The 27,663-nt window shown below is 42.0% G+C and overlaps 1 protein-coding gene across 1 annotated transcript; it reads right to left on the minus strand.

Moving 5' to 3' along the window:
- Positions 1-49: 49 nt before the first annotated feature.
- On the minus strand, positions 50-25,166 carry RMND5A (required for meiotic nuclear division 5 homolog A). Its single transcript, XM_084203778.1, has 9 exons — positions 24,875-25,166; positions 20,301-20,443; positions 14,030-14,164; positions 13,768-13,868; positions 8,975-9,141; positions 8,138-8,303; positions 5,478-5,580; positions 3,292-3,446; positions 50-1,783 (listed from the first exon to the last, which is right to left on the minus strand). Exons 1-9 carry the CDS (start codon positions 25,014-25,016, stop codon positions 1,720-1,722), a joined length of 1,176 nt encoding a protein of 391 aa, XP_084059904.1. The 5' UTR covers positions 25,017-25,166; the 3' UTR covers positions 50-1,719.
- Positions 25,167-27,663: the final 2,497 nt, after the last annotated feature.

Raw genomic sequence — 27,663 nt, forward strand, 5'->3', positions numbered from 1 at the left:
GTCAAAAGAAAATATTAAAAGCAATTTCAGCAAGACTAGGAAACCTACATGGAAAATAATATCCTCACCCGTTTATTGTTGATTTTACCACTTGGTAACGCGGCTGTTTGGAACTCGGTGTGAATACAATGTAAGTTTTGCAGAAAATCACACACCTGGATTTTTTCACATGTATCAAACACATCTGAAGTTTAAAATTTGTGTGCCTTGACTCGCTCCTCACTTTATAATGTCTCTGTAGGTTTGTCCATTGTCACTGATCCCACAAGAGTCCGACTCAGTCTCTCCAGTCAGCTGACAGACAAATTCAAAAGGTGTAGATTTCCCAAAGACGGTCTTCTCTGTAGTGCATTGTGCTAGTGCATTCAACCAGTGTGTCAGTGTTCAACCAGACAAGCTTGGGGTTGGTTGGTTGCTGTTTTTTTAACTACACAATACAGAAATATAATTTTACATGTAGCTTTGCATGCCTTATGGCTGCTTGCCCTACTATAGGACAGTGCAATAAATACAAATATATGCACACTAAAAAAGATTTAACTGCCGTGATCTACGTCTCCTTTATGAGTACAAATTTACCTAGTCAACAATATGACAAATTTAGCAGAGAAAGTGGCAATGGCAGTAATATTCTACTACAAAAACAAGGCTAGAAGCAAAGTGTTCTCAAGCTACAGAAAACTTGCTACCTCCTAATATATGATGTAGGGCCCAGTTCTGCCAAGTGCAGAGTTGTGATCAGTAGATTGCATCAGAACATGCTTTTCCCCCCATTTAACAATGAATACTTCTACAATTTATTTGGTTTTGATAACTGTTTATAAATAGCACACTATAATGACTATTAAACTATACAGCAACATGACATTTATAGCCTAATCCTGAATACAAAGTCCAAAGAACATGACTACAAAGGCCAGAGAGCAAATGTCATCAACTAAAAGCATTTCCACTTCAGAATTTATTGAATGTTCTCTTACACAAAGGCTTCTTGACCATGAAACCAGAGGAACAGGATTTCCTATTCCCTCTCTGCCCCAGTAGTAGTTTAGCCACACATCACCCTTATAAATTAGTGATGGATTTCAACAGGTAGCCCCTTGGGGCTATATATTTTATATACTTTATATATATGCACATTTACTTTGAATTCTATGTAAAAGTTGAAAAAATGTTTGAAAGAAAAACTCAGAATATATCACAGCATTTTCAGCGAAAAAAATACAAATTAGTTTTATAACGACTATTCAATTTATCAAACCTTTTTTTTCTGAAGTATTTACCTTTAATTATGTACACATTACAGGAAATAAAACTTTGTCCACAAACATTCTCTAAGATGACAGTTATCAATAAAATGATAGAATAATAGCAGGAAGAATATTAAACAAATGGGGGTGATCAATTTCTGCTTTTAAAAAGTAAAAAGTCACCATATAATTAAGTACAAAAACCTGCATTGAATGACAACTGCTGGTGTAGTAACTTGATCAGGTATGGAGACCAAGAGTATAGTAGAGCCCTATGGTAATAATATTTCTGTAGCATTTCCACTTGGTATGTATATACTAAATGTTGGCAAAGTTTCTGTAGCATTAGCTTATACAAACATAGGAGTCCTCAGTCTGCTGCATAAAAGGGAACAAGAGTGTTTTACTTCTCCTGAAATGCACCTGAAATCCAGAGTGTCACTTACAAACTGCATAATGTAACTTTTCTTCAGAAAAATATCTGTTTGGCATCTCCAGGACTCTGTTCCATTGGACAATAGGGGCATTTTAATCTGGGGACAAAGACAACGTGTTAGAACTGGGGCAACGTGTGACAACAGAGCATTAAAGGTACTGAGCTTTCCCCCTGCAGCAGGAAACAACTGCACCCTTAAGCCCCAACACTTTACTTGGCTCCATGAAAAGTCCCCTTTAGCTGAGAGAGAACTTACCATGCTTCTCCTCCTAGTTATAGTCTCTCACCTTTCACCCACAAGCCCCTGAATTATTAGATTATCATAAAGAACAATTTCTCTGCAGTTATTATTTCCACTTCTGGATTTGCTTGTTGCATTTTAGAATCACAGAATGGTTTGGATTGGAAGGGACCTTAAGGACCATCCCATTCCAACCCTGCTGACATGGGCAGGGACACCTTCCACCAGAGCAGGTTTCCTAGAGCCCATCCAGCCTGGCTTTGCAGAAATTTTAAATCAGCTGGTAGCTTTCACTGTGGATTCCTCAATATCCACTTCATTTTAGTGTCTGCTTCCCAAAATACTGTGATTTTCCAACCCACTTAGATCAGCTCCTGCAGGCTATGACTGAAAGGTCACCCTGGTCTCCCTGTTGAGGTCTCTCATACAATCCCACCTACTTATAGTATTTCTTCTTTTTGAAGAAATTGATTCTATTTTGAAGCATTGATCCTTTTTGGCCCCCCATCTCCTACGTCTGGGCATTTTACCTTCTTCCCCCACCCACCCCTCCAGAGTTAATACTAACAGAGCTGTGCTGTCAGTAAAACTGATCAATGAAAGCACCAGGAATGAGTGATCAGGGACAGGAATGATGCAGCAGCAAGTTTACAGCTTAAAATGGCTAAAGTCACCCAAAGTCACCCACAGAGGCATCCCTTAAGGCTTTTCTAACAGGACACAGAATGCAAACATCACTTGACATTTTCATTCATAGCCTCAGTTATTTTCACACTGGATTTCCCAGAATGACTTAGAGCTCTAAATTAAGCTGACAGCCTCCACAGAAGCTGTATATATTCAATCCAAATAACCACTGTTCTTCCTCCAGAAAATCTGTAGAGATTTCTCTCTCCCATTTCCTTCTCCCCAAAAGCCTGAAGTACCCCACAGATATCTAAGGAGGATATTTCCACAGTTATAATTCCCCTCCTTGCTCAATTACTAAGCCATATTTCCCCTAGAGGTTTAATTTTATTTTTCAAGAGATTTTTCATGCATTACTAACCTTGCTCCCAAGGAAAAACTGTGTGTGTAAAGCCTTCCAGTTTGAATTTAAGACAACACAATGGTGGCAACAACATGAAAAATTACTCTGCTCACTGCATTCCTTCATGCAAGCTCACTTTCAACAACATCAGAGGGTTTATTATGCTTTCCTCCAGTGCACCAACCCAGCTTATCTAGCTTTCAAACCATTCTCCAAGATTAACAAGCTTCCACCAATCACATAATTATGGACTCAGTTTTCCCAAAACACAGTATTCTAGTCTAAAGACGTGTCCTTGTCTGTATGTTGATTGAAATAAAAGAATTGTACTTACTTGCTGCCATTAAACATTTTATTCAAAGCATCTCTGGATATAATATGACCACAGACTAATTTCATAGGTGGATTATTATCTGTTGTTTGCTGACGAAGAATGGGACAGGCAAATATTGAATGATACCAGCACTTTTTACCAAGGTCCACTTCAATCTGTGAAAGAAATTAACATAATTTATCTCAGGAAATTACATTTTCAGATAAAATCCCTTTAGGTCATGGCAGTTACTTAACAGATTTCACAATTCAGTTCTGAAGGCAACAAAATCCATTGTGTGGATGCCTGACAATTTCCCAGCCAAAAATACTTAATTGTGATCTTAAAATGGTGATTTATGTTGGGGATGGGGAGTAACAACAAAACAGCATATTCTGCCAAGGGACAAGTGCAAATTTTGTTGTAGATCCATGCCCTGGCAGGAAAACTGAGCTGATGACCAATCAAGACTTTCTCCAAATCACTGGCCAGGAAATACAAAGTAATTTATAGATTACATTTTAGGGGGAAATTACAAAAGATAAAAACCCTTGGATTGACTATATTTATGTTTATGTTCTACAGCTTCTTTAAACACTCTGCCAACATCTTCCTGTCATGTGAATAAAGAAGTATATCACAGCCACTAATTTTCAGTACCAACACAGAAGATACTTGTGCAGCACAACTCTTGCCATGAGTACAAAATGATTTCAAAAAGAGACATATAACAGAGAAGAACAGGTCAGTGACTCTAGTAATTAACTGAGAACTGCAAAAATCACACCAGAGCTCACCTGGCTCTGAGCAGGCCTCTGTTCAAAGGTTTAACCTTCAACAAAACCTGACAATGTGACCTTTTCATGCTACTTAATCTGCCTTTGCACAAGGAAAATAAGGTTTCCCACCCCCATACTGCCGTAGCAGAAGACACTACAGACCCTCCAGTTTAGAAAATGCAAGCAGACACACGTGTATCATTAACTGATTTGCATCAGACAGGAATCTTTTTCCAAATGCTCCCTAGCTATTCATTCCTGGCTGGACAGCAAGGCAGGAATCTGTCACACTCAGAGGTTACACTCTCAGCATTACAGAAAACACAGCTGGGAGAAAACTCAGCACTCCTCCTTACTCTATAAATGAATCTCTTCCAGCTGCAGTGGAAGAGGCTAACTCAGTTCATGCCCAGTTTGCACTAAATAAGTTTCCTTTCCAAATCAGGAGCAGGTCACTGGAGAGCTGCACACGCTCGGCAAGAGCTATAAAGGGAAACTGGGGTTTCATAACAACTGAGCTTCATTTCAACTGATCTAAATGAGATGTGCTGGAAGCATAATGCACTGGATCCCAACTCCTGTGTCCCCAGATGCAGCACTAATTCTTTCATCTCCTGTCTGCCTGATAAAGAGCCAGTGCAAAGCAAGCCCTGGACTGAGCTCAAGCCTTGCTAGGGGAAGTGAATGCGTCTCTGTGGGATCCATTTTCTTCCCAGTTATACAAAAACATCTCTGGGTAAGTGGAAGGTGAGAGCATCAGTTTCTTTAGGGTCATTTATCAAAGACCCTTCCAATGTGAAAGGGGGGACAACAAACAGAACTGAGAGGTACAAACCTGACGGACAAAAATAATGGAGATAATAACAAGAAACAACCTTGAGAGGTCATCAAGAAATTGCAACCAAACCTGGACTTTGCAATAGATACAAATCTAAACCTGGGGGGTCTCTGAGGAGAGGGGGTCAGCAGAACTGTATAAACTGTAGCAGGAAAGTGCAGGGGAAGAAGACTGCAGAGGAACAGCTGGAAGAGGGTGTCAAAGGGGCTAGGAGGGCCATGCTGTAACTGGGGATCCATGAGCACGTGCTTGCCTGTGAAAATGGAGTTTGTGCTTTCACTGGTGAATAGCAATCATTTCCACACAAGGAGAAGAAAGGGATCTTGGCTGTCTGTACTTATGTTTTAGGTGAGTCCTGTGTGGGAGCTGCTGAGGGCAATGCTCTGTCTGGGGCAGCCTGTGTGGCTGCCTGGGTCAGTACCTGGGGGTGTCTGTGAGCCCCAGGCCCTGTGCAGTAGAGAGTCCCAAGCCCCAGAGCTGCTGGAGGTGGTGGCCATGTAAAACATCCTGAAACATGCAGCACAAAATAAACCTGGAAACAGCATTTGCTGTTAGAAATCTGCCCCAGGGGTAGCTCAGCCCCCACTCACCGGGAGTTCATCCTTCTGGTTCCAAACCCCTGTGCACTGCCTTTGCTCAATTACTGCCTTGATGTTGATTAGAGCTGGTAATGCTACACAACCTGCTGAGAAACTGCAGGAAAAGGACATGTTAATATGAGGTGCATGTTAGGAAACCAGCATTTTTCACATTTCTATTTTAAAGGTTAACTCGGAGACAAGGTTTTTGTATTTTTTCATTTACATCTTGTTATACCTGGAGGAAGCTTAGAAGTACAGACAAGCAAGAGTTTTGGGGCAAGTTATCAGTCATCCATGTATTTTAGGCTGGGGCCCTCAGGTACTACATTCTGGACAGAAAACAACAGTTAATCCCTCCTCTGAGATTCATATTGAATTGATTTCTTCTACCACCCGCTTTGATTTTGAACTATACAGGAGGAAGACATCACATTAGTTTATACAGGAGGTTGCTCTCAGCTATGGTGGAGCTTAAGAGTTTCCATGTAACCCACACACACACACAACCCATAATCCTTTAATTATATATAATTATCATGTAAAGAAGCGTGTCTTTCCATCTTCACCTTAAACCAAGAAAAGAAATGTAGAAAAAGCAGGTAGGTAAGGAAAGGGAGGACACCAGGGCCTGTGACAAGAACAGCAGTATAAAACTGCCCAAAGTCTGTGTCCCAACAAACAGTTCAGCCTCCCTCTAGGATTTACCCACTACCAGAACATAGCACATTATCTAGAAACATTTCAGTATTTTACAGAAGAAAGCATGACAGTTTTCCATGAATTAACAGATGAGTTGATAGATTTAAGTGTAATGACAGTACCGGAAAACACCAGCAACAGAAACAAGATTTGACCTTGCTATCAGCCTGCTCTGTTTGGCAGTTTATTTTACTATTTGTGCAAGTTTTATTGTCTACATAAGTCATGCCTTACCTCTACCTGAAACCTGTGGATCTCTTGCCTAAGCTAAAAAATATAAATATAAATATATATAAATAATCTCTCACCTCCAACTGGCCATTTTAACTCTTACACTTTGCTTTTTTGTTAATGCAGCCCAGAGTGTAACTTGTGTTAACCCTGTGAGAAGTCTAACAAATAGTACTTGTGTGAAAGCATCTCTGAAGAGCCCTTTCAGAATATAAAAGCTCAGGTCAATAGTAAATTCAAATTCCTGAAGTCCTTCAAGACCCCAAACCACAACCTCCATAACAGAGGAGTTTTTCTGCTGTCTCCACATAATAACTCAGACCATGAGGTCTGTACAGGATTAGATAAACACTGGGGAAGCCAAGCAGCATTAAGAAAGTGCCCACTACTCATGTTCAATAAAGCAAAATATTTTACAGCAGGGATTTCACTTCAAGCTTGTTTAATTCCTAAAGGACCTGCAGCACTCCAAGGTCACACCAGTTGAGAACAGTCCTGTTTATGACAAGAGTATCAATAGCACCTATACAGTAAATACATTTCAGCACCATCAATCCCACACCAGGAGCAGAGCAAATGTCCCAAACATCAGTAGTAACAGGGATTTTCCACATCACCAAAAAGCTCTTGGCCATTTGCTCTGAAAGCTGCATTGCAGCATCAGTGCATGAGCAATGAAAATCTAAAGGACTGCTGGTTATTTGCATTAAGCAAGAGGAAGATGAAAAAAAACATTTAAGCTCTAAACACCTAAAAAAATACTCAAACTGAAACTTGAAAGTTTATTGTAGAAAAACAATTAGTCTGAAGTGCTCCCTTTGTTGTTTCTGTTGTGTTTTGTAACTGAGGTACAAACAGGAAAAGGAGAAGGCTTAACAATGTGAGAGCTCTGAACCAAGCACAGAAGTCTAACAATAGTGAATGGAAACAGTAAAATGAAAAAATACAGCCAAAACAAACAAACAAACAAAAAAACAAAAAAAAAAGACAAGCAGTGAAGCTTCTGCTAAGTACCAAATCCAGCCTAGAAAGATACATATAATTTATTTTCTGTTTAACATTTTAAATGAAAATGACAATATCAGGGGAGTGTACTGGGGGAATTGACATGCAAAGGCTAAATAGCAGCTAATCTGTTTTATCTTCAAAGAAGCTAGAAGGAGATTAGGTTGGGTTTTCTTCATATTTCCAACAGCCTCCTACAGATTTGCATTTTGTCAAATTAGCTACTGAGCTTACAAGTGCCTCTTTTTTCTTTACAAAAGAGGCCCAGCAGACAATTTGGAAATTGTAGCAGCTGAAACCACAACAAAACTGTTAAGCATTCTTTTAAGAAGATGACTAGTAACGTGTGGAAAAAAATAAATAAACAAAATTATCAAATGCTGATGGAATCATGGCCACATTTTCAGGGTTATTTTTCAGCTGAACAGCAGGGACAGCTGTCACACATTTGTTGTGGGAATAACTGGCTGATCGCCATCCTCATCTTTAGCAGTCATGTCTAAACTATGGAAGATAAATTCCATCCAGCAATGCTTCCTCTTGAGCTGCAGTTGTGCAGGGTAAAGTCCAGCACACAGGAACCTCTGGTTTTTAACCTTTGCAGACTTGTTAATTGTAACTATACCCTGCATTTAAGGAGAGCTAGTCAAAAAGTCATTTCTTTTGTTCTCAACAAGAAACAGGAACCAAACCACAAAGCAGCTGGTCTCAAAAGCAAGAGAAAAGCAGCATACCTAACACTGAGAGGGGATTCAACTGAGAGGCCCAGGAGAGCACAGGCATCCCTGGTGAAGATGTCACAGATGTCAGCCCACTGGTTGGCATCCAGGAGATGAACGTACGGCGAGTTCTCGATGCCCTGCCGCAGGTACACCAGGCTGCCCATCAGAACCTGGATATCTGGGAGGGACCAGGAACAGCAGAGTTTGTACAACAAACAAGAGATTGTGTCTCCAGCTGGAGCTTTCACATGGAAAACAGGCAGATACACACAATTACAGCCATGACAGCCAGGAGAGCTCCACTCCTAGCACTTTTTTGGCTGGGGAGTTGCCAGGTTGTGCTGCCTGGGAATTTGCTTCTAGCAGGTTTAGTTTTTTTGCAAGCTTTCTGACACACACAGTACCCTAAAAAAATAGGCTTTGTTGGATTCAGTTTGAGATGGTTCATTTAACTCACATGCTCTCCATTTTTCAAAAGTTTAATTTCTCTTTGTATTACCCCACGCAGCAGAAAATAGCAGATGACTATTCCAAGAACATTCCTCTGCATTTTTAGCACTTTACTCTGGCAGCAAGCCTATTCTAGATGTAATCTACATTTTATTTAAAAAGTCAAAAACCTTAAATTTAAGCAAACCTGCAATCATTCAGGTATTATTTTTAGCCCTCTTAAAAAAGAAAAAAGAAGATAATTCTAATTGTAAGGATTTGGGATATACATGATAAATCCAAAAAGCAGCTGCCTTTAACCAACTGAAAATAATGGAGTAAAACATATTTGGAACATGTTTTACTCCAAGGGGCCATATCCCAATGCTTTAAATCCCCTTAATGTGACCAAAAATGTACCTTTCTGATGATTTAGGGCAAAGGGCTGGAAGTTTTTCGCATACTGAAGTGCTTCTCTTTGATTTGCTGTTCCACCCATCAATAAACTGATGAAATATAATCTGTGCAGTTTGAATTCCAAGGAGCTGTTCTGTGCCATCAGCATCTCTCTGTTGGATACCGCCCACCTGGAAGAAGCGAGGAGGTACAATGGGACGTGACACCAGGGTAATTAAGTGGCAGCCCACAGCACATGAAATCATTGCAATTATCTATTATCTACCATCTATTTCAAGGAAAGTGTGACTGTTCCCTGAACTTCTGAGAGCCTCTACAGAGCACAGAAAATGGCAAGGCCCTTTACAAAGTAATGGAGCTACACAGGGTGCACAAAATGTGGACGATGTTAATTCTGGTGCTGCTGTAGAGGTTAAGCACTGCAAAATTCAACATTCACTGGTTGAAAGACAGGACTAAATTAGGCACAATATAAGGCAGAAATAGCTCAAGTCTATTGTATTTCAATTAATAGCACTCTGAATCTTAACAATTACTGATAGCTCTTCAGCTGCATGTCAAGAAGTTTGACCAAGAACATTTTCCAACGTCCTCATACACCAAACACGTTGTCCAAGGCACTGTGTTTGTGTGTGTGCATCTGTTGCCCTGGAGAAGGGAACTGCATCTATGGGACCTCAAAGACAGATATTATCAAGATCTCACTGTGGGGGAAGGAAATCAGTTTAAATATCATACTTAACCCTGTTTAAACTTTGCTTTCTCTGTTATTTTCAACTTGGACAATAAGAATATTTCTCATTTTCTGTGTCTCTTTCACCATGACAACACTAATGTTTGGCTCCTAAATAACATGAAAGAATTCTTAAACATACAGAGAGTAAAATGAACTGAAATTTTCAAAGCATTTTATACAAGTTTTTCTTTATTATTTAGAATTCATCCATCCCTTTCTTGTTTTTTGGTGCTGGTTTATTTTTCCTTGATTCCATTTAGTCAGGCCTAAATCAAGCCAATCTTTCTCTTAAGAACCTCAAGTTTCAATGTTCTCCAGTACATCTGTTTCTCATTAGTGTAATTAGTTCTAGTATTTTCACTGTGGGGGCCCTATTAAGCAAAAAGCTTTTCACTTTTTAGCAAGGAAGTGAGGAAGTCTGTGCTCCTTAAAAAAAAAAAAACAGGGTATGTGAGGCTTCTTTTCAATCAATACTAAAATGAGAAAATTAAGCATTCTTACTGTATTGGGAAGGCTTTCAAAGCAAGTCAGCCTTCTGCATTAGGATGTAGCATTAATGAGCAAGTATCCACTTGCAATTTGTTGTGGTGGAAGTATCAGGAGTCTGACTTCACTGGCAAGGCTTTGTAAAGACACAGTAACCTTTCAGTAGGAAACAGTGAAAAATGGAGCCTTTGAACTAAAAACAAGCCCTACTGTCCCCAGTTTCAGGCAGTTTCAGATTTTCCTGAATCTCCACCAGGAAGGAGTGAAGAGCACACTCACTAACCATGGGTGCTGAGTGGGTTTTGGGGTGGTTTCATAAGTTGGGGGGAGGGTGTATAATTGTATTTTTATGATCAGTGTGCACAGTTTAAACAGGATGTTATGGCAATAAAGTACAATCCCAGCTACAAAAACAAGAGCCTGAGGTTAACAACCATAGACTAATAAGCAGATGAAGGACAAAAAACTATTATAAATAAACATTAAGACTAGTCCACAGTGCCATCAGTGAGATATTAATCTCTATTGCATCAAAAGAGCCTCCATCCTCTCCCTGCCAATATTTGCACCCACATGACAGAGTACTTCATCTTGCTGAGGTCAAGTCTATTTTTCCAAATTAGCTTTTAGGCAGGCTTTCCATTTTTAGGTCTTTGAGTGGCAGCACAAATTTGTATCAGAAGAAAGCAACCACAGAGGCAAGGCCTGAGGTGCTCAGTCTGGGACATGCTGTTCCTATTTCCAACAGAAAAACAAAAACCAGCAAGGGAGGTTTAAAACACTCAATCCACATATTCTCTACCACTGCCCAAAATTATTAGTAATCACATCACCTGTCTTCCTACCTCTTCTCAAAATGACACCCAGTCATTTTCACTTCTGAGACTCAAATCCATCTGAATTTTTTTAAAGTTTACACTGTACTTTGCAAACCATGGGTACACAGGACTCCCTTCAGCTCCCACATGGGATTTAGATGTTAGAAGGAATTTAACAAAGCCTGCTGAAGATTAAATTAAGTTTAAATCATACCCCAAGGACCCAGCAAATACCAGGATCTGTGCAACTTGCTGTTTACAGGCAGAAGAGAGCATCTCTTTTCCAAATTACAGCCATATCTTTGAACCTCCAAGTCATTTCCATCAGGACCTCACACAGAGGCCCAACCTGGGCTCTGAAGGGCCAGAAAACACTCTGAAAAATAATTAGATTTCTTTTCCCATCACCAAACTACAGTGAGAAATGCTACTGGGAGTTAATGGGATTTTGCAAGCATACAGAGATTACACAGCTCAGAGTGCAAGGCCAGACTAGGCCTCTACAAAAGTCAACTTCCACACCCCACAAGGGAAAACAAAAAAGTTATGGCCAGTCACATTCTATTTAAATCTGAAAGGTCATGTTTTTAAGTGTTGAAATTTGTATTAGAAAGAAAACCTGGATAACAAATACAGTTAGGGTCTTTTTTTTTTTTTTTTGAAACACAAGTACTGATTTCCATCATCTCAGCAGGGCTTTGAAAGTCTTTTTGAAAAGTCATTAATTTGACAACTCCCTTCCCATGGCAGTGACCAGGAGCCACCTGTGTTTGTTTTGTTTCCAGCACTGAGTGAAGTTGAGCACAAGCAGAGAGTGCTGGCAGAGCCAGAGAAACTGGTTGGCTTTTAATCCCAGCTTTTCACAATTTTGCATGGATAAAACCTGCTATACTCCACTTCCTGGTTCAGGAGACTGTAATTAATCATCCTTGTGTGACACTTTGCTTCAACAGCACTGTCAGCACCCTGACCCTGCAATGGGCCAGTCTGGGGCTGTTTCATGCTGAAGCTTTATTCACTGGTGCCAATTTTAGCCCAAGGAGCACAGTGCCACTTTCTGTCATATGGAGGCCATTCACACAGCACTGGTTTCTATCCCTCCTCCTGAACACTTGTGTCTGCCAGGAAATAAAAGGGAAATACCTTCACAAGCATCAGCAGTTCTGTGGGCAGTTAATGCACTGGTTACCTCCTCAGCCAGAGAGCTCAAACCATGACATTTTGGCACATGCTGATCATCCCCCCCAAGAGCCATGGTTTTTACATCAGCAGCACCATTATAAATAAGGCCCCTCTGTACCCAGCAGCAGCCAAGAGAGGCAGACAGCTTTTGCACTGTCCAGTTTAAACAGAATAAACATTATACACAGCAACAAAACTGTGTGTTGGTCTACCCCTCCCCAACTGTGCTGACAATACACCCCATTGTCTGCCCATTCAGCTGGAAAATAAAAATTCCTTTGAGGGATGACCATGCCTTCTCCTTTGTTTGAAAAATATTTAACACATTACAGAAGCTACATGATACAACTCAGTAGCACTGAGTAAGGCCTAAAGCACTGCAAACTGGAGCTGAAATGAATTTAGAGATTTCAAGGGAACACTCATAACAGCAAGTTACTGTTCCTCAGGGATTATCCTTCACAGCTCTGCTATTATTTGAACTACAAGATATATGTGGTGTAGCTGACAGTAAATCTTGTTTCAGTTGTAATATCAGTGTTGCTTCCCTTCAATTAGCCAATTCAACAGCAATAAACCACTCCAGCTTTCCACCTGTGTAACTAGATTCAAAGACCAACTATTTAGGTCACACTTTGCATGACCCAGAGGCATTACCCATGATTTAGTCAATGAACACCAGGGTTTGAATATCAGAGTGTCCCTGCACTTAGTTTAGATGCCAGTAAATGCTCAATTGACACACCTACGGTGGTTCATGTAAAAGGGAAAAGAAAATGTTGTTAATATGGAAATGTACTTAACTGAATAATGCAAAAAAATTCTATCTCAAGTGTATGATCTATGCTCTAGAATAAAAGACAAATGTTGAATTTATTTTGATTTCGCTGTTTTTATTTTTAAAAGGTCACTTTAAAGTTGGTTAGGTGGTTTTGTTTGGTCGGTTGTTTTTTTATGTTTTGATTTTTTTTCTTATTTTTGAGACCAACCTAGGTTTAGAAAAGTTTAAAAAAAAAGCAAAACAGGATGAGAAGGTTTCAGGGTTTGTTTTGTTTTTTTTCAGGAGAAATCTCATTAACAAATGCCACTGTCACCCCAGGCTTTTCCCACCTTCTGGTCCCTCGTCTGAAAAGGGAGGGTGACTGAGGACAAGTGAGAACTTTGATCCCAAGTCAAGTTCTGCTCACCCCAAAGACTTCATGGTACCCAACACCTTTAATAAGTCTTGGTATCCTTCACAATGGGACCTCTTAAAATAAGGTTCACTAATGATCCAACAGAAGGGCAAGCACCGTCATTGGCCAACAACTTTTCCTCCAAGTGATGTTTCTTCCTTAAAGCAGCACCACAAGTGAGAAAAGCGAACCCTTAATCTAAGAAAGAGACCCTTAGTTAATCACTTCCATGGGGAGTGACACAGAGGAGATGGAAAAGATCCACTCAGTAACTGCCCCTCTCAAAGGACAAGCAGGGACACATCAGAATATGCTAACGAGAGTATTGAAAGAGAAAAACTAAAGAACTGTTAAAAGCATTCTTTTAAAAAAGTGAGGAAAATAAATGAGTGGACTCACTCTAGTGCAGGTCTCAAAACTCTAACTTTTAATGCTTCCAATATTCGATTTAACTCCACAAATGGTTCTTTTTGACTTTGATCTATTGATAGACCAGATTCCTGAAAAGAAAAAAAAAAAAAGGGCGCTTTTTAGTTAAAGCATGAAAAACAACGGGTTATCTGACAGTTTAGATATTCCTCTGAAACATTCAAATGAGGAAGCTAAGACAAAGCTTCATTTTCCTCAGTGGATAACCTTCAACATCCACACTTGTTGTTACCTGACAAAGCTCCTCAGCTACATCCAGCATTCCCTGCCTGAAGAAGTGCTCCACCATCACCTCATTGAGGATCCTCTGGCTGTCAGCCTGCCAGCACCCATCTATCCCCACGCTGCTGATGTCCGAGTCAAAATTCTGAAACACACAAATTAACAGTTAATAGGCTGGGACAAACCACCCCACATCATTTCTCTTTAATCATGCAGGACACCTGTGTCTCCACCCTGATGCCTTCTGCCTATTACTCAGTTGGCCCTCAATTATCTCCAAAGTGAAATAAATACATGTCAGCTTCCTTCATTACCTCATGTGTAGGAAGAAGAAGAAATCTTTTCGCTTGCTCCTTTCAAGTCTCAATATTATTCACTACAAGGAATTACACCAACAAATTACAAGTTTAGCTAGAAAGAAATCTATTTAACTAATAAGGAGGTTTCCAGCCCATTATGCATTTCAGAAGGAAGCATCTGCAGAAATGGCTCTTTCCATATGTAAAAACTGAAAATATTTAAAGAACAGAACACAAAATCACCTACATTAGAATCAAGATAGTCATCAATGTATCTCTGTCAGTACAGGACACCAAAATGCAAGTAATGCTTTAACTTAAGGACTTTTTACATATCTGAGGACTAAGCAATGCTGAAAAAGCAAAAAAGTCACTTCTCCCCACATCAAAACAATGAAATTCAAATCTCTGATGACCTCAACATCCCAACAACAGGATGAGCTTTGTAGATGCAAGAGATATTTTTTAGAACTAACCCAGATGATCCCAGTGCCATGTATTTTTAGGCCAGTGGCCTACGGACATATTCCAGGAATAACTGAAGACATTGTCACGCTGACTCCTCGGTAACACTTGGCACTGCTTGGCACTTTGCCTCTTGGCAGCAGGAGAGCAACATTTATTCTAATCCAAGATATAAACCAGGATTTTTAACTGCTAACATGTTTTATGATCAGGGCAAGCAGGTTAATTTTAATAAAAATTCTCACCCACTGCTTAAAACAAGCCTCTTGCAAAATAAAGAGTCTAGAAGCCAGTGCACTGCTTGTTGCCTACTCTGATGGCTACAGCTCTCTCCCAAGGAGGAACTTCAGAGGAGCTGTGGCTCTGTAAGCCAGAGCCCTGCACAACATGGGAACACCAGCCTGACACAAACACAGGTTTCTCTCACAGCAGGCAGGGCAGATAACACCCAGCTGGCACCAGCTATCTTCCCATGCACAGCTCAACTTCACACTGCACCTTCCTGTTACTCACCACTTACTAATTTCCTTCATCAGCGCCTCCATGTCCCCTTTGATGCTGCTCTGTGTCATCCTGAAGAAGGGACAGCCTTTTCATCCCTGCCACACAGCTCCAAAGCCACTGCTTCCTTCAGGGCTCTCAGCAAACTCTCAGTAAAACATTAACCTTAGTCTGACAAACTGACTTTTCCACCTTTCTGAGATGGTGGAGCAACATGAGCATTTAAATTATTGCTGTTGATTCATGTTGCACATTTAATAACATTTTCACTTGGGTGTCTTAACCTGCAAGCTCCTTGTCATGCAGTTCACCCCTAAGCTGTATCTTGAAAAACTTAAGCATCTTGAAGACTAAGTAATACTGTTCTTATTTGTGCCAACCATTCAAATCCTTAAAGGCTCACCACCATTGCTGACTCTGCTCTCAGCGTCCAACAACCAGCAGTAGGTAACACAAATCCACTAACAAAGCACTAAAGGATATAAGAGAGGATTCAGAATGCACAAGCTTGCATTTATTACCTAGCTTCCAGGGTAGAGATCATCTTTAATCTAAAAATAATTGACTATAAGTTATTCTTCATGCAATTCCAAGTCCTAGCAATGATACAACCCCCTAAGCAGAAACTGTACAGCTCCGGACAGTTACCAACCAGCGAAGCTGTACCTATGCCTCAAACATTATCACATCATTCTCACTGCTGGGGGCAGAGATGGTGAAACCAATTACCTCAGTGCTCTCACAAAATGCTCATTTTGTTTTTCTAGCAAACCTACCAGCCCTTAGAAAACCCCACCATTAGATCTTTTCAAGACACGTAAATGAAGTTATCAAGTCCCATCATTCAACCTGAGGACCTCAGTCATTCTCTGACCAACCCAGTCTTGACCAGGTTCTCATTCCAATAATCTTTCTTTAGTTTGTTTTAAACGATTCTAAGGTCTGTATTAAATGTGGAATTCTATAGCTCTGCCTCCTCAGGGTCCCGAGGAGCTTCAGGGACTGACTGCACAGATTACAGTGAGTGACTGCCACATGTCAGAAGAAATTATCACTTGCCTTTGGCTTATATATTTCACAACTGTCAGGCATGAAAGATCTGCTGGTGACTACAACCCTCAGTTTTGTTTTGTAAATGCTAACAGTATGCTAACTGACAGCACGTGGGGTTTAATAAGATTTCAACACTTAAAAGCATTTATGCAAGTTAAAAACTCCAGAAAGCTTAAAACCCAAAAAACCACAAAGTAACCTATGTGTCAGTTGGTATTCCTGAGGAACATATCTTTTTTTAAAGCTTAATTTGCAAGCCTGGGGCCAAAATGTACAGTATTATGTGCTAAATACACTAATGATACAATGTACAGCACGTCACCAATAACTGTTGGAACATGATGACTTCAAGATGTTCACAAACACAAAATGGACCTTTTCAACCAACATACAACCCTCCATGTTACTCAGAACAACAGGATATGAAGAAGGATGATGATTAAGGACAGTTTTATTCCTCAGCTACTCAATTGAGATTACTTTGTGCGTTCCTCCCTTCTGAATTCTTACCCAAAATACAAATAAAACATTTGCTTATCTTCTCTGTTCAATCTGTTTACACATAATAGAAAGTTCAACTTGCAAAGACTCTGTATTTACGTTGCCCCATTCTTCACAGCGACACAATTAAATTATGTTCAGTAAAGGTTTTTAGTGTGTTCATATACAAGTTTTTATATGAAATGAACACTAACTGAGGCAAAAGGCTGCTGTCCCAAAACAAAGACTGGATTAAAATGTTGGCCTTATAACAGTTATAAAATTCAGGGGGGAAATGGAAGGAACTACCCTTTACTCCCCTTCTTTCCTAAATGAAGGCATTTAACCACTACTCAGATTGCTCCTAGAGAGAAAGCATTTAGCAGCCTATCAAACATGCTTTGAGATAAATTCAAATCAATCCAAAGAGTGACTGATTTACAGGGACACTGATGAATGAGCTACCTGATAACAACTTGCTGAACAACAGTGACATGATGAGTTCTGGAAGCAGAGCAATTGCCAGTACAATACAGAAAAAACTGGATGCAAACATTTCCTTTCAAAGGAGAAAATGCTCTTTGGAAGACAGGGTAGCCTTTCATGGATCAGAAGCACGCAATCCATATAGGACTGCCATGAAAAGAGGTTTAGCTTATTAGATAAACTTTCCAAACAACACACAAAGCTCTGGCATTTCAGACTTTCATGTATTTGATGCCAAATTTGAACTTCATTTTGCTCTAAGGGTTTCTGTTCTCAGAGTGAACTCTGCAGGCAGACAAGTCTAGGGCCCACCCAGGTTCACAAGCAAAGACTACAATAACCTAAAAACTGACCAGACAGAACTTTTTATGTTGGTATAACCCCGTCCCAATACGGGGAAAAAAGAAATTTAACCTGAAATTGCCACTGGGAGATAATACAGCAAGTTCTTTCACAATCCAGGTTTGCTAAATAGGAAGTCTATTGATTCTACATGCAACAGCAGCTACCATTTGGCTGTGTCACATGAAATGAGTACCAGTATTAGCACATTTCCCAATCTCAAACCAGGCCATTCATCTGTGCCTGAGCATGCAGGGTTAGTAAGACCATAAGCAGTGTTTTGGAGATGTTAATCTGTCTGTAAAATAAGTGAGGACTTACATGTGACAGAAACAGAACTCCAGCCTCATGAATCAAGGCAAGGGCTGTGCTTCCTTAAATTCTAATGACTGTTTTATTTTGGAAGCAGCAGGATTTTGACCGGAATGTGTTGAGACTCAATTCAATACATCAATTACACTTAATTGCTTCTACTGGTTTAAGCTTAAGTATATTATGGTGAAGGGAGGGGGAGGGCAATTCCAGTTTGGGACTCTGGTGCCAACAAAGACTTTGCTGGCAGGTTCCAAGTGTAGTTTCCAGCAGCACAGGGAAATTGCATTAGGTACATATGGAAGATTTCAAATGTTACAGTTCAGGGAAATGCTGAATTTCACTTGGATTTAAACATTATACATATTCATCTGACAAAAAGGCCTAGACCTTGGGGTATATTTTAAAGTAAGCCCTTTAAAATACTATCATATTTAGAAAAATCCAAAAAATTCCACCAAGGACATATTTAAGGAGACAATCCCAAGTTGTGCTCAGAACTTCATAGAACAACATCCTTTGTTACAAGCAGAACTGGGGACTTGTGCAGCTCTCACTGCTTTTAATTTTTTAATGCAAACACCACAGACAATAAGTGAGATTGAAAATCCAGAGGAACAAGCACATTGAGCTCATTTTTGAAGACCTCACTGAAAAAGCCCTTCTGACACTCAACAGGAACAGAACAGTTTAATGGGATCTTTTCTACTATTTTACCAAGCAACATATCTGAAATTTTAAAAAATGCTTTTATTTACACCTATTATTTTTCAAATAAAAACACCACATAAACTTAGAACAGCAGGACAGAACACTGCAAAAACTACTCCCATGACAACTGAAGCAGCAATTTGGAGATTAGACTCAAGCCTAACCTTCACTATGCTTGCAAGCATTTTCTTTGGCTTCTAAGAAATACCATCACCAATTTCCACTGAACACTTACACCCTCTCCATACAACCTGGGGCTGTTCTACCTCAGAGGATTTAAATGAAGAAAGTATGGCTAAACCTGGAAGTGTGTTTGTACACAGTCCACTTGCTAAAGCAGAATTGGAAAGTTTAAAAACTTAGGACAAGATTACATAGATTTATTTCAGGCTTCAAGCTGGTAATAAGGATGGAATTTTACTCTAGTTAATTGGTTTAGATACAGCAGCAAGGATTTGAGACAGATGCATCCTTAAGCTTTGGATAACAGTGATGTGTGGATTAAAGCTTTTAGTACAAAGTTTGAACTCTCCATGATGGTCAGTCAGATATAAAGAAAAAAATACAAGTTTCATGGACATTCTGCCTAATAATGCAGCATTTATGTACTTTGTTTCTTCATCTCATTATTGTTACATTGTGCTTTAGCAGATTATCATTACTACCAAAGTTTAAATGAGATTCCCAAAGGATAAATCAGTGCTGTGTACTGAGCAAATGTTTAGACCCTCTCAGAGCCACAAACTGATGTGAAGCTATCACAACATATCCATAACAGCAAGTATTGGACTCCCTGCACACAGAACTACTTTTATATAAGAGAAGAGAGGGAGAAAAGCATGGCCTGAAAGCATACATGTAGCACTATTTCAGTATAATTTCAAAGAATTGCTCATATTTACCTACAAAAACAGGTACAAAAATCATATCCCACTTATTGTTGAACCTAGAATTCAGATGTCTCTCGTGTAAAGCACAAAAGATAAGCTGTCCTATCTTATTATTTAGACACAGAGACTGTGAGATGCTGAATCTCCTCTTTTGATCATTAAGACCACTGCTACAAAATTAAGCTCCCAAAACCAGTAACATCCCTGTAAAAGGTACAAAATGTCTTTCTTAAAAATTCTCTGGTCTTGCAGAATGTTTTGGACCTTAAAGATATCTTATTCAACACCCTGCCATGGGCAGGGTCTTCCCATTGGACTAGATTGCTTTGAACACTTCCAGGGATGGGGCAGCCACTTACACAGCAAAATGGCACTTTAGAATTACCTGCTGATGACAATTAGCTAGAAATACATATATATATATACACACACATATATAAAAACTAACAGTATTTCTTATTGAGACACACATTGAAGAAAACATTTTGCTTAACTGGTAAAACACAAAATATTTCTACATGCTGTAGTATCTATAGGGTCTGTTCTGTAAGAAAACAGGAGATTTGAGCTGTCCTAGAAGGAACAGGCTGGCTGCAGTGAATTCTGAAAGCAAAGTACTGTGCTGCCCACTGGCTTGCCTTTGCTTCTGCAGCTGACAGAATATTTAGTTCAGATTAACTGTAGCAAAAATCTAAATTTTGTGCTATAATGTGATAATGCAGTCAAAGCACAAAATAAATACCTTATCAATGGCTTTTCCAACTCTGGACACACTGCTGTGGATGTCTTTGTGGTCTGAGGCCAGCTTTTGGACTGTGTCTTTTATTCTCTTACAACACTGTGTCATAACAAGTGAAATCGTCCCCGACAAGTCCCCATCTTGATCTAGACAAAAGAGAGGAAAATTACCAACTTTGTTACAGACAAATGGTGATATTAAATCTATTAATATGCTACAACATCAACAGACAAAAACTGGTATTAAAGCAATGCAATCTAGAGAGTATTTGGAAAGCAAGATCCGCTTAACTGAAGGCAAATGTACAGGAATTCACCTGTATGAAAACTCTCCTGTGGAATTAAGAATCCACCTGGGTGCACAATAACACTGAACAAGTACAACAGTTTAAAAATTTAATGTAAAGGTCTCATGTGTCTCAGTCACAGCAGATGAATAAACATCTCAAAGTAACACTCAGTTCACAAATCTCTAAGGACATAACAGAAGGATACTGAAGCTACTGCAGGATCAGTTTTCTTTTAGACAGCCCCTAAAGGTACATGAGAACATCATGTTTAACTTCAACAGGGTGCAAGCAAAATGAGGGTGCAAGCAAATGTGGATTAATGATGGCCCAATTAATTCTTGCCCGACAAGCCACCCACTGCTACTGGACTGTGTGTTTGAGCTGGATGAAACTGCTGCTCCCTGACTTGTGGCAGTAGCTCTGAACAGTCTCCAATTCCCCTCAGTGGATGAGAAGCTGCCCACAGAGGACTGTGGACCTTGTTATAAGATTTATTCTCTAGAAACTGTGACATTTCTTAGCTGATGTCCAACAGGTTCACTGCTATATGACCCACTCTGTGAAGAAAATAATAAACAGGACAGGCTTACAGGCCCCTGACCACATCACAGCTTACACCCTTTGTGCCTTGATTCAAACATCATTCAGAAGCTTGAGTCAGAAAAAAAAAATACATTTTTTTTTTGGTGCTTTACTTCAGTTCTTTCATCCTGCTTTTGATTTAAAAATATAAGAAAAATCTCCCTTCCAGTCTTACCTCTGAAGGTCTCTCTTTCCCAAAGTTGAAGGATTTTTCCTTTAGGGACACAGACTTAGCAGCCTTCCACTGCATGGGAAGGCTAATTTAAGTGGGAGAGGAGCTCAGAAATGTCTCCCTAATATTCCAGACCGAAAGCCTTCATGTGAAAAAACAAAGTCACCAAAATATCTCTTTAGAAGAAGGATTTTATGGAAAGCGTGTTCACTTTTTAAGTTTGTTCCTTTCTGATTTCCTGTTTTAACACATCTCTGCTTTCAGCAGCGTGTTAAGAGCCCAGTTTCTGCAGAGAGCAAAGAGAATCCAGAAAAAGCTGCAATCATAGGGAGTAGATAATCATTTCACAACCACTTTTTCTAGGCCCCTTCCTTCTTGCACCCTCCGAAAGCAGCTGCTGACACTGTCACACACTGAGCCACCCCCCTGTGAGCAGCAAACAGCTCCTGCCCAGCCCCACCAGCCCCAGCTGGGCAAGTTTCCACAGCATTTCTCCAACAGCCAGGGTTCTAAGAACAAAAATAACCTTTACCAGGCTTTTTTCTCCCTGCAGTCCCATGAAGCCAAGGATCATCTCCTGGGCAAAAGGCTCATGGGGCTCTGTGGTTTTTTTTCTAGGGGATGAGTGAGGAGAAATAAGACTGAAACAGTCACTTCAGTGATTCTCTGCATCCCAAATTAAAACTGAAAATCCCACTCAACTATTCCAAAAAGTTCATCTCCCAAAATTATTTCAAGAATAATCATAATTTCTTAGTTGCTATTTAATTTTTATGACGAAGACTTAAAATAACATGAAGGATCTTTAACTGTCTCATGAATTTTGCCATGGCAAAAGGACCAGCCAGAGATTATGCAACAAGCAAAATGGAAACACTCATTCCCCAACAAACAGAAAGGCTGAAATGCACTTTCTGAAAGCCATTAAGCTAAAACCCAAACAAACCACATGGGTGCCTGCTTTTACCCCAAGCTAAGAAGTGAATTATTGGCCCCTGACATTGCAGCAGAAACCCAACTCCAGTAAAGCAATGAAAATGTCTACAGAGGAAAAGCCATCAGAGCCGTAGAAGGTTTCCCCTCTCTATCAGCACCAATCGAAGTATGAGCTACCTGCACTAAATCAGCAGGAGAAATCAGCCTGCAGCCATCCCTGCTGGTAATTCAGGGTTCACAGGACAGAAAGCTTCCCTCTGTCATGTGTGTGCACAGTCACAATTAAAAAAAAAATTAAATATATTGGCCCACAAACACCGAGCACAGAGCAGAGTGCAATGCCAAGTTTACTCAGCCAGACACACTTATGCCATCCAAGAATATGCAATCCTTGGCTACTCCAGGAAGACAGATTTATTAAGAGAACAGAGAAGAAAAACAAATTTGTCTTCCTATTCACAGGCCTTAGCATAGGGCTGGTCTGCCCTTAGGCTTTAACATGAAATCAGCTCAAGATATTTTAATACACTCGTGAGGGGAGGGGGGGAAGGAAACCAGTTTAGAGGTTAAGGCAGTTTCTAATAGTTTCTTCTTCTCCACCCACTTCCTTTTTTATCCAGTGCCTATTTAAGGTTTTTTCATACATCTTTGCTCTCAGATCTTGTCCTAACCTCTTCTTCAGCAGCGAGGGCTTTCATTTCTTTCTTTTTTCCTTTGAAATTACATCCAGGAACCTATTTCTGCAGTTCATAGCCCTGAATTAGACTTCCACATTAAGATGTCTGTCTGCTTTCAATTCCATCCATTTTCAAAACTCTTCAAGATAGCGTGTAAAAGCTGAAAATACCTGTTCTTTTCAGAAAGTTACAAATAACATGTTAAAGAAAAAAAGAAAATAGTAAGAATTTTGATTCCTGTGAATCCAGCTCACCTTCAGATGCCAAAATAGTAGTCCCTAGATATATGAGGGTGCCCTAGCAATGTAGTGGCTTGAATCTAGAGCACTTGCTAAAAGAAAGCTCAATTTGGGATGTGGGATAGCATCACTTGGTAAGTGCTGAAATTATTCACTGGACAGTGCCAAATCCAACTAGGATGGAAAACCCAATGAGGACCCTGAAGGAATCACACACTGGAACCTTCTACATTCATTACAAAGAAAATAAAAGCTCTGGAGCAGCCACAGGAATGTCACAGCCAAACCTTTACAACCCAAAGACCAACACAAGAGTGAGGGTGACACACACAGCTCTCCAGCAAGGTCAGCACCTCAGTCTGTGAAGACACATATTTTATTGACTGTCCTCAATGCCCAAGCCCAGGCTGTTTCAAACAGCACAAATAACAGTTACTGAAACACAGTTCAAAACAATGCCAAAAAGATCAAGCCTTATTTCATCCCAAATAAACACCTCACAATCAGAATTCCATGTCTGCTCTCTACAGAAACTTCTGGGTACACACAGAGCAGCTCCAGCACACTGGCGCTTGTGTTCCTGGAATTACCCACACTCCTGAGTGTGCTCTGCACCTGTATTTGCACAGGACCACGGCAAACACGTTCTCCCCCAATCAAACAATAACAAAAGCAGAGCAGCAGCACACACGGGGCCGTCCAGTTCCTATTTTTAATCCCTGAGCCATCACCCGCTTCCTGCAGGCCTTGGGTAAATCACTTCAGCTGCTTCTCCATTCCCTCCCACTCCAGCAAACACGGCACTACCTCCATCTCCGGGATTTCGCAAGCTTTAAACGCCCCGTGTTTACAGCTCTCGCAAGTGCCCAGCATCAGCTGTGACACAGACACAAGGCTTGTTTACCTCCTGCCGAACGCGGCTTCACCGCCAAACCCGGCCGCAGCAAGGGAACACAACTCAGGGACACAGGAAAAGAGACAAAAACAGAAAAGAACCGGGGGCGGGGAGTGGAGGGGGAAAGCAAACAGGCCAGCTCTGCCCTATTTCCTCCGTATTTCCCCCGGGATGACCAACCCGTCGGTAACCCACCATAAAGCAGGGTCACGCCAGAGCTGCTGACCGGGAACAAACAAACCTCTACAGCAGCACACACGGGGCGGGAGAGGCCGGGAGGGCCCAGACTGATCACAGAATGATGGAATATGCTGAGCTGGAAGGGACCCACCAGAACCATCGAGTCCGGCTGCTGGTCCTGCACAGGACAGCCCCAACAATGCCACCACGGGGCTCGGAGCATTGTCCCAACACTTCCTGAGCTCTGCCAGGCCGGTGTTGTGACCACTGCCCTGGGGAGCCTGTTCAGTGCCCAGCCACCCTCTGGGTGAAAAACCTTTTTGTGATATCCCACCTGAACCTCCCCTGCTCCCACCTTTTAAATGTTCCCTGTCAACACCGCCCCAGAGCTCCGGGGGCTGCGGGGCAAGAGCCCCAGCACAGAGCCCTGGGGATGGGGGGTCGCTGGAGCCCGGGCTCTCCTCAGGGGGGTTCCCAGCCACAAAGCCCGAAGTTTTCAGGGGTGTCCAGCCCACAACGCCCCCAAATTCCGGGCTTCCCCTCCCCGGAGGGAGGAGCGGGGCCGCGTCCCCTCGGCAGAGGGGGGCGCGGGGGGGTCTGCACGTACTCTCGGTCTGCAGGATCTCCCTGCGCAGCCCTCCCGCGTACTGGATCAGCTCCTCCAGGCTGCGCTCGCAGAGCTGCCCGTATCCCGAGAACTTCTGCAGCACCTTCTCCAGCTCCCGCTCCACCGTCACGCACTGGTCCATCGCGCCCGGGCCGCGCTGCTCCTCCTCCTCGTCGTCCTGCTCCTCCTGCTGCCCCGCGGCCGGGCCCCCCGCGCCGCCCGGGCCCCCCGCCAGCCCCGGCCCTCGGGCGGCCCCGGCCCCGCTCCCGCGCGGCACCGTCGCCTCGGGCCGCCGCACTTCCGCGCAGGCAGCGCCGCGGACACGCGGGGACCTCACGGCTCTCCGCGCAGGCAGCGCTGCGGCCGCCTCAGCGAGGGGCCTTGGCGCAATGCGGGGCGGAGCGGGGATTTTCGGTCAGGCGGCGCGGCGGGCAGCTCCGGCGCGCCGCCGGCGGGGGAGGGCGGGCCGTGTTTGCCGGTGTCCCGGGGGATCGGGAAGCGCTTCCCGGTCAGGTGGAGTCAGCCGGGGGACGGGGATGCTATTGCCGGTCAGGCAGAGAGATAGGCAGCTCAGCGCGGGGACCTGAGCTGCGCTGTTGCCATGGCGACGCTGAGGCCTGAGGGGCGCCGGGCCCCGGACGGTCCCTCCGGATCTTGGCTGTGGAAAATGCCTATTTTATGATTGGCTTTTCGCAAATATGAAAATAAATATTATATGTGTTATGTTAAAAAGTTATGCTGCATTAATTTTTTTAAGTAGTGTGTTAAATACAGTTTTAGGTTATAACAAAATGTTAAAATAGCAACTATGTATGTGGGATAATTTTTTAAAGAAAGGAGTGAGGTACTCGCACCAGATAGCAGCCACAGGACACCTAAATCTTTCAGAGAAAAAATAATTTATTGCTCTCTTATCAGAAGAAATTAACTTCTTCCCACCTCGCTCGGCCCTGAAAACGCCATCAGGATCCAGAGGAAGAAGCTGACACTGACCAGACAGAATCCTTTGTTTGAATGGAATTTATGTATCTTGTATGAGGTGTATGAATATGCAACAGGCTGTTGCTTTTAAGGGTTAATCCTCTGTTAATGTGGGTCCCTTTTCAGGCTTATTTTGCCCAGAAAGAGGTACCTGGACTGTCTGTAACTCTTTGTTTCTATTGTCTCATATTGTCCTAATTTGAATTGTCCAAATTTTTATTACTCTAATTGTATTACTATTTTTACAACCATTTTATTATGATTAAACTTTTAAAGTTTTAAAAACAAGTGATTGGCATTTTTCACAAGGCTGAAGTGCATTGGACTGGCAGCAGCTTTTAAAAATGAGCTCAAAGAGATGGCTCAAATCAAATTGCACTTGGTTAACATCAGCTCCAGGCAAATTCAGAGGAGACCAGCAAGCTGATGAGAGGGATGAAGCATTTCTTCTGTAGGGAAAGGCTGAGAAATTGGGATTGTTCAGCCTGGAAGAGAGAAAACTCTGAGTGACCCAACTGCGACCTTCCTGTACCTGAAGGGAATTTACAGAAAAGATGGGGCAAGGATTGACAAGGGCATGTAGTGACAGGACAAAGGGGAATGGCTACAAAGAGAAAGAGAGAAGGTTTAGATCGGATATTAGGAAAAAATTCTTTTCTGTGGGGGTGGTGAGGCCCTTGCACAGGGTGCCCAGGGAAGCTGTGGATGCCCCATCCCTGGAAGCATCCAAGGCCAGGCTGGATGGAGCTCTGAGTGACCTGGGCTAGTGGAAGGTGTCCCTGCACATGGCAGGGGCTGGAACTGAATGGTCTTCAAGGTCTCTTCCAACCCAAACCATTCTGTGATTTTATGCTGATGGCTCTGTGAGCTTTGGAGTTTGGAGGCAGTAGCCCAGGACACACAGGACTGTTTTGTGTAGCACAGTACAAATAAAGCTCCTAATAAATTTGGACGAAGTTAACTGGAAAATCAGCATTTGGTCTGAGCCTGGGGTAGTGTTGCTTCATCTGTGTCCACAGTGCTGGGCAGGACAGGAAAATCAAGAGTTCAGTATTCTCACAAGAACAGAGGACTTGTGTGATGTGCAGTGTCAGTAATTCGTCACTTTTTGGCCCAAACTCCTGCTTTTCTATGTTTTTGCTCTTTATTTAATCACAAATTATGCTTCAACACAAGCACTGTCTTCTGGTTTCTTAGGTCATCAGCGCAGGTGTTTAATTTGTGAAGTTCTCCGCTGCTGTGGTCATCTCAGCACACTCAAGCAAGGACTCCTTATTTATTTATTTTGGATATTAAACGGAGCTGGTCTTCTCCAAGGGGGCAACAAATAGTTTTTCACTGGTACAAAAACAGAAAACCCAAACTGCCTAGGAAAAAAGCGTCTTTATCTGAAGCTTTAATAATTTTATTCTGCTCCTGTAAGTTGGTTTGCCCTGGCTGATGTTAATCACAGTGTAAACACAGAGGATCAAACTCCCGCAGGGGGTGACCAGCAGCTCCAGCTGCGGCTGCAGAAAGCCCTGATCACCGGCCCGGGTGTCACAGCTGACCCTGAGCAGGGGGCTGGGCTCCAGAGCCTCCCGTCCAACCTGAATTCCTGCGTGATTCATCACCAGATCGCCGGGACTGCCTCACCCGAATGGCAGGGGGTGGAACTGGACGGTCCTTGAGGCGCCTCCCAACCCGAACCACGCCAGGGTTCCACGGTCCCGCAGCCCGGGCTTCAGCCGAGCTGTCCGGAGCGGTCACTGTGTTACACTCGCACCTCTGCTAAATCTGCTTCCCGCTGGCCACTCCTACAGAGCAGG

The sequence above is a fragment of the Fringilla coelebs genome (assembly GCF_963513975.1).
Source record: "Fringilla coelebs genome assembly, chromosome: 4".
Classification (NCBI taxonomy): domain Eukaryota; kingdom Metazoa; phylum Chordata; class Aves; order Passeriformes; family Fringillidae; genus Fringilla; species Fringilla coelebs.

What these genes read in the sequence shown, in the direction of transcription:
- RMND5A (XM_084203778.1), bottom strand. Translation starts at nt 25,016, where the DNA reads ATGGACCAGTGCGTGACGGTGGAGCGGGAGCTGGAGAAGGTGCTGCAG. An exon ending in TAGCTGAGGAGCTTTGTCAG is followed by an intron (nt 13,869 to 14,029) that starts GTAACAACAAGT and finishes TTTTCTTTTCAG; the next exon opens with GAATCTGGTCTATCAATAGA. An exon ending in TGCCCTAAATCATCAGAAAG is followed by an intron (nt 8,304 to 8,974) that starts GTACATTTTTGG and finishes GGTCCCTCCCAG; the next exon opens with ATATCCAGGTTCTGATGGGC.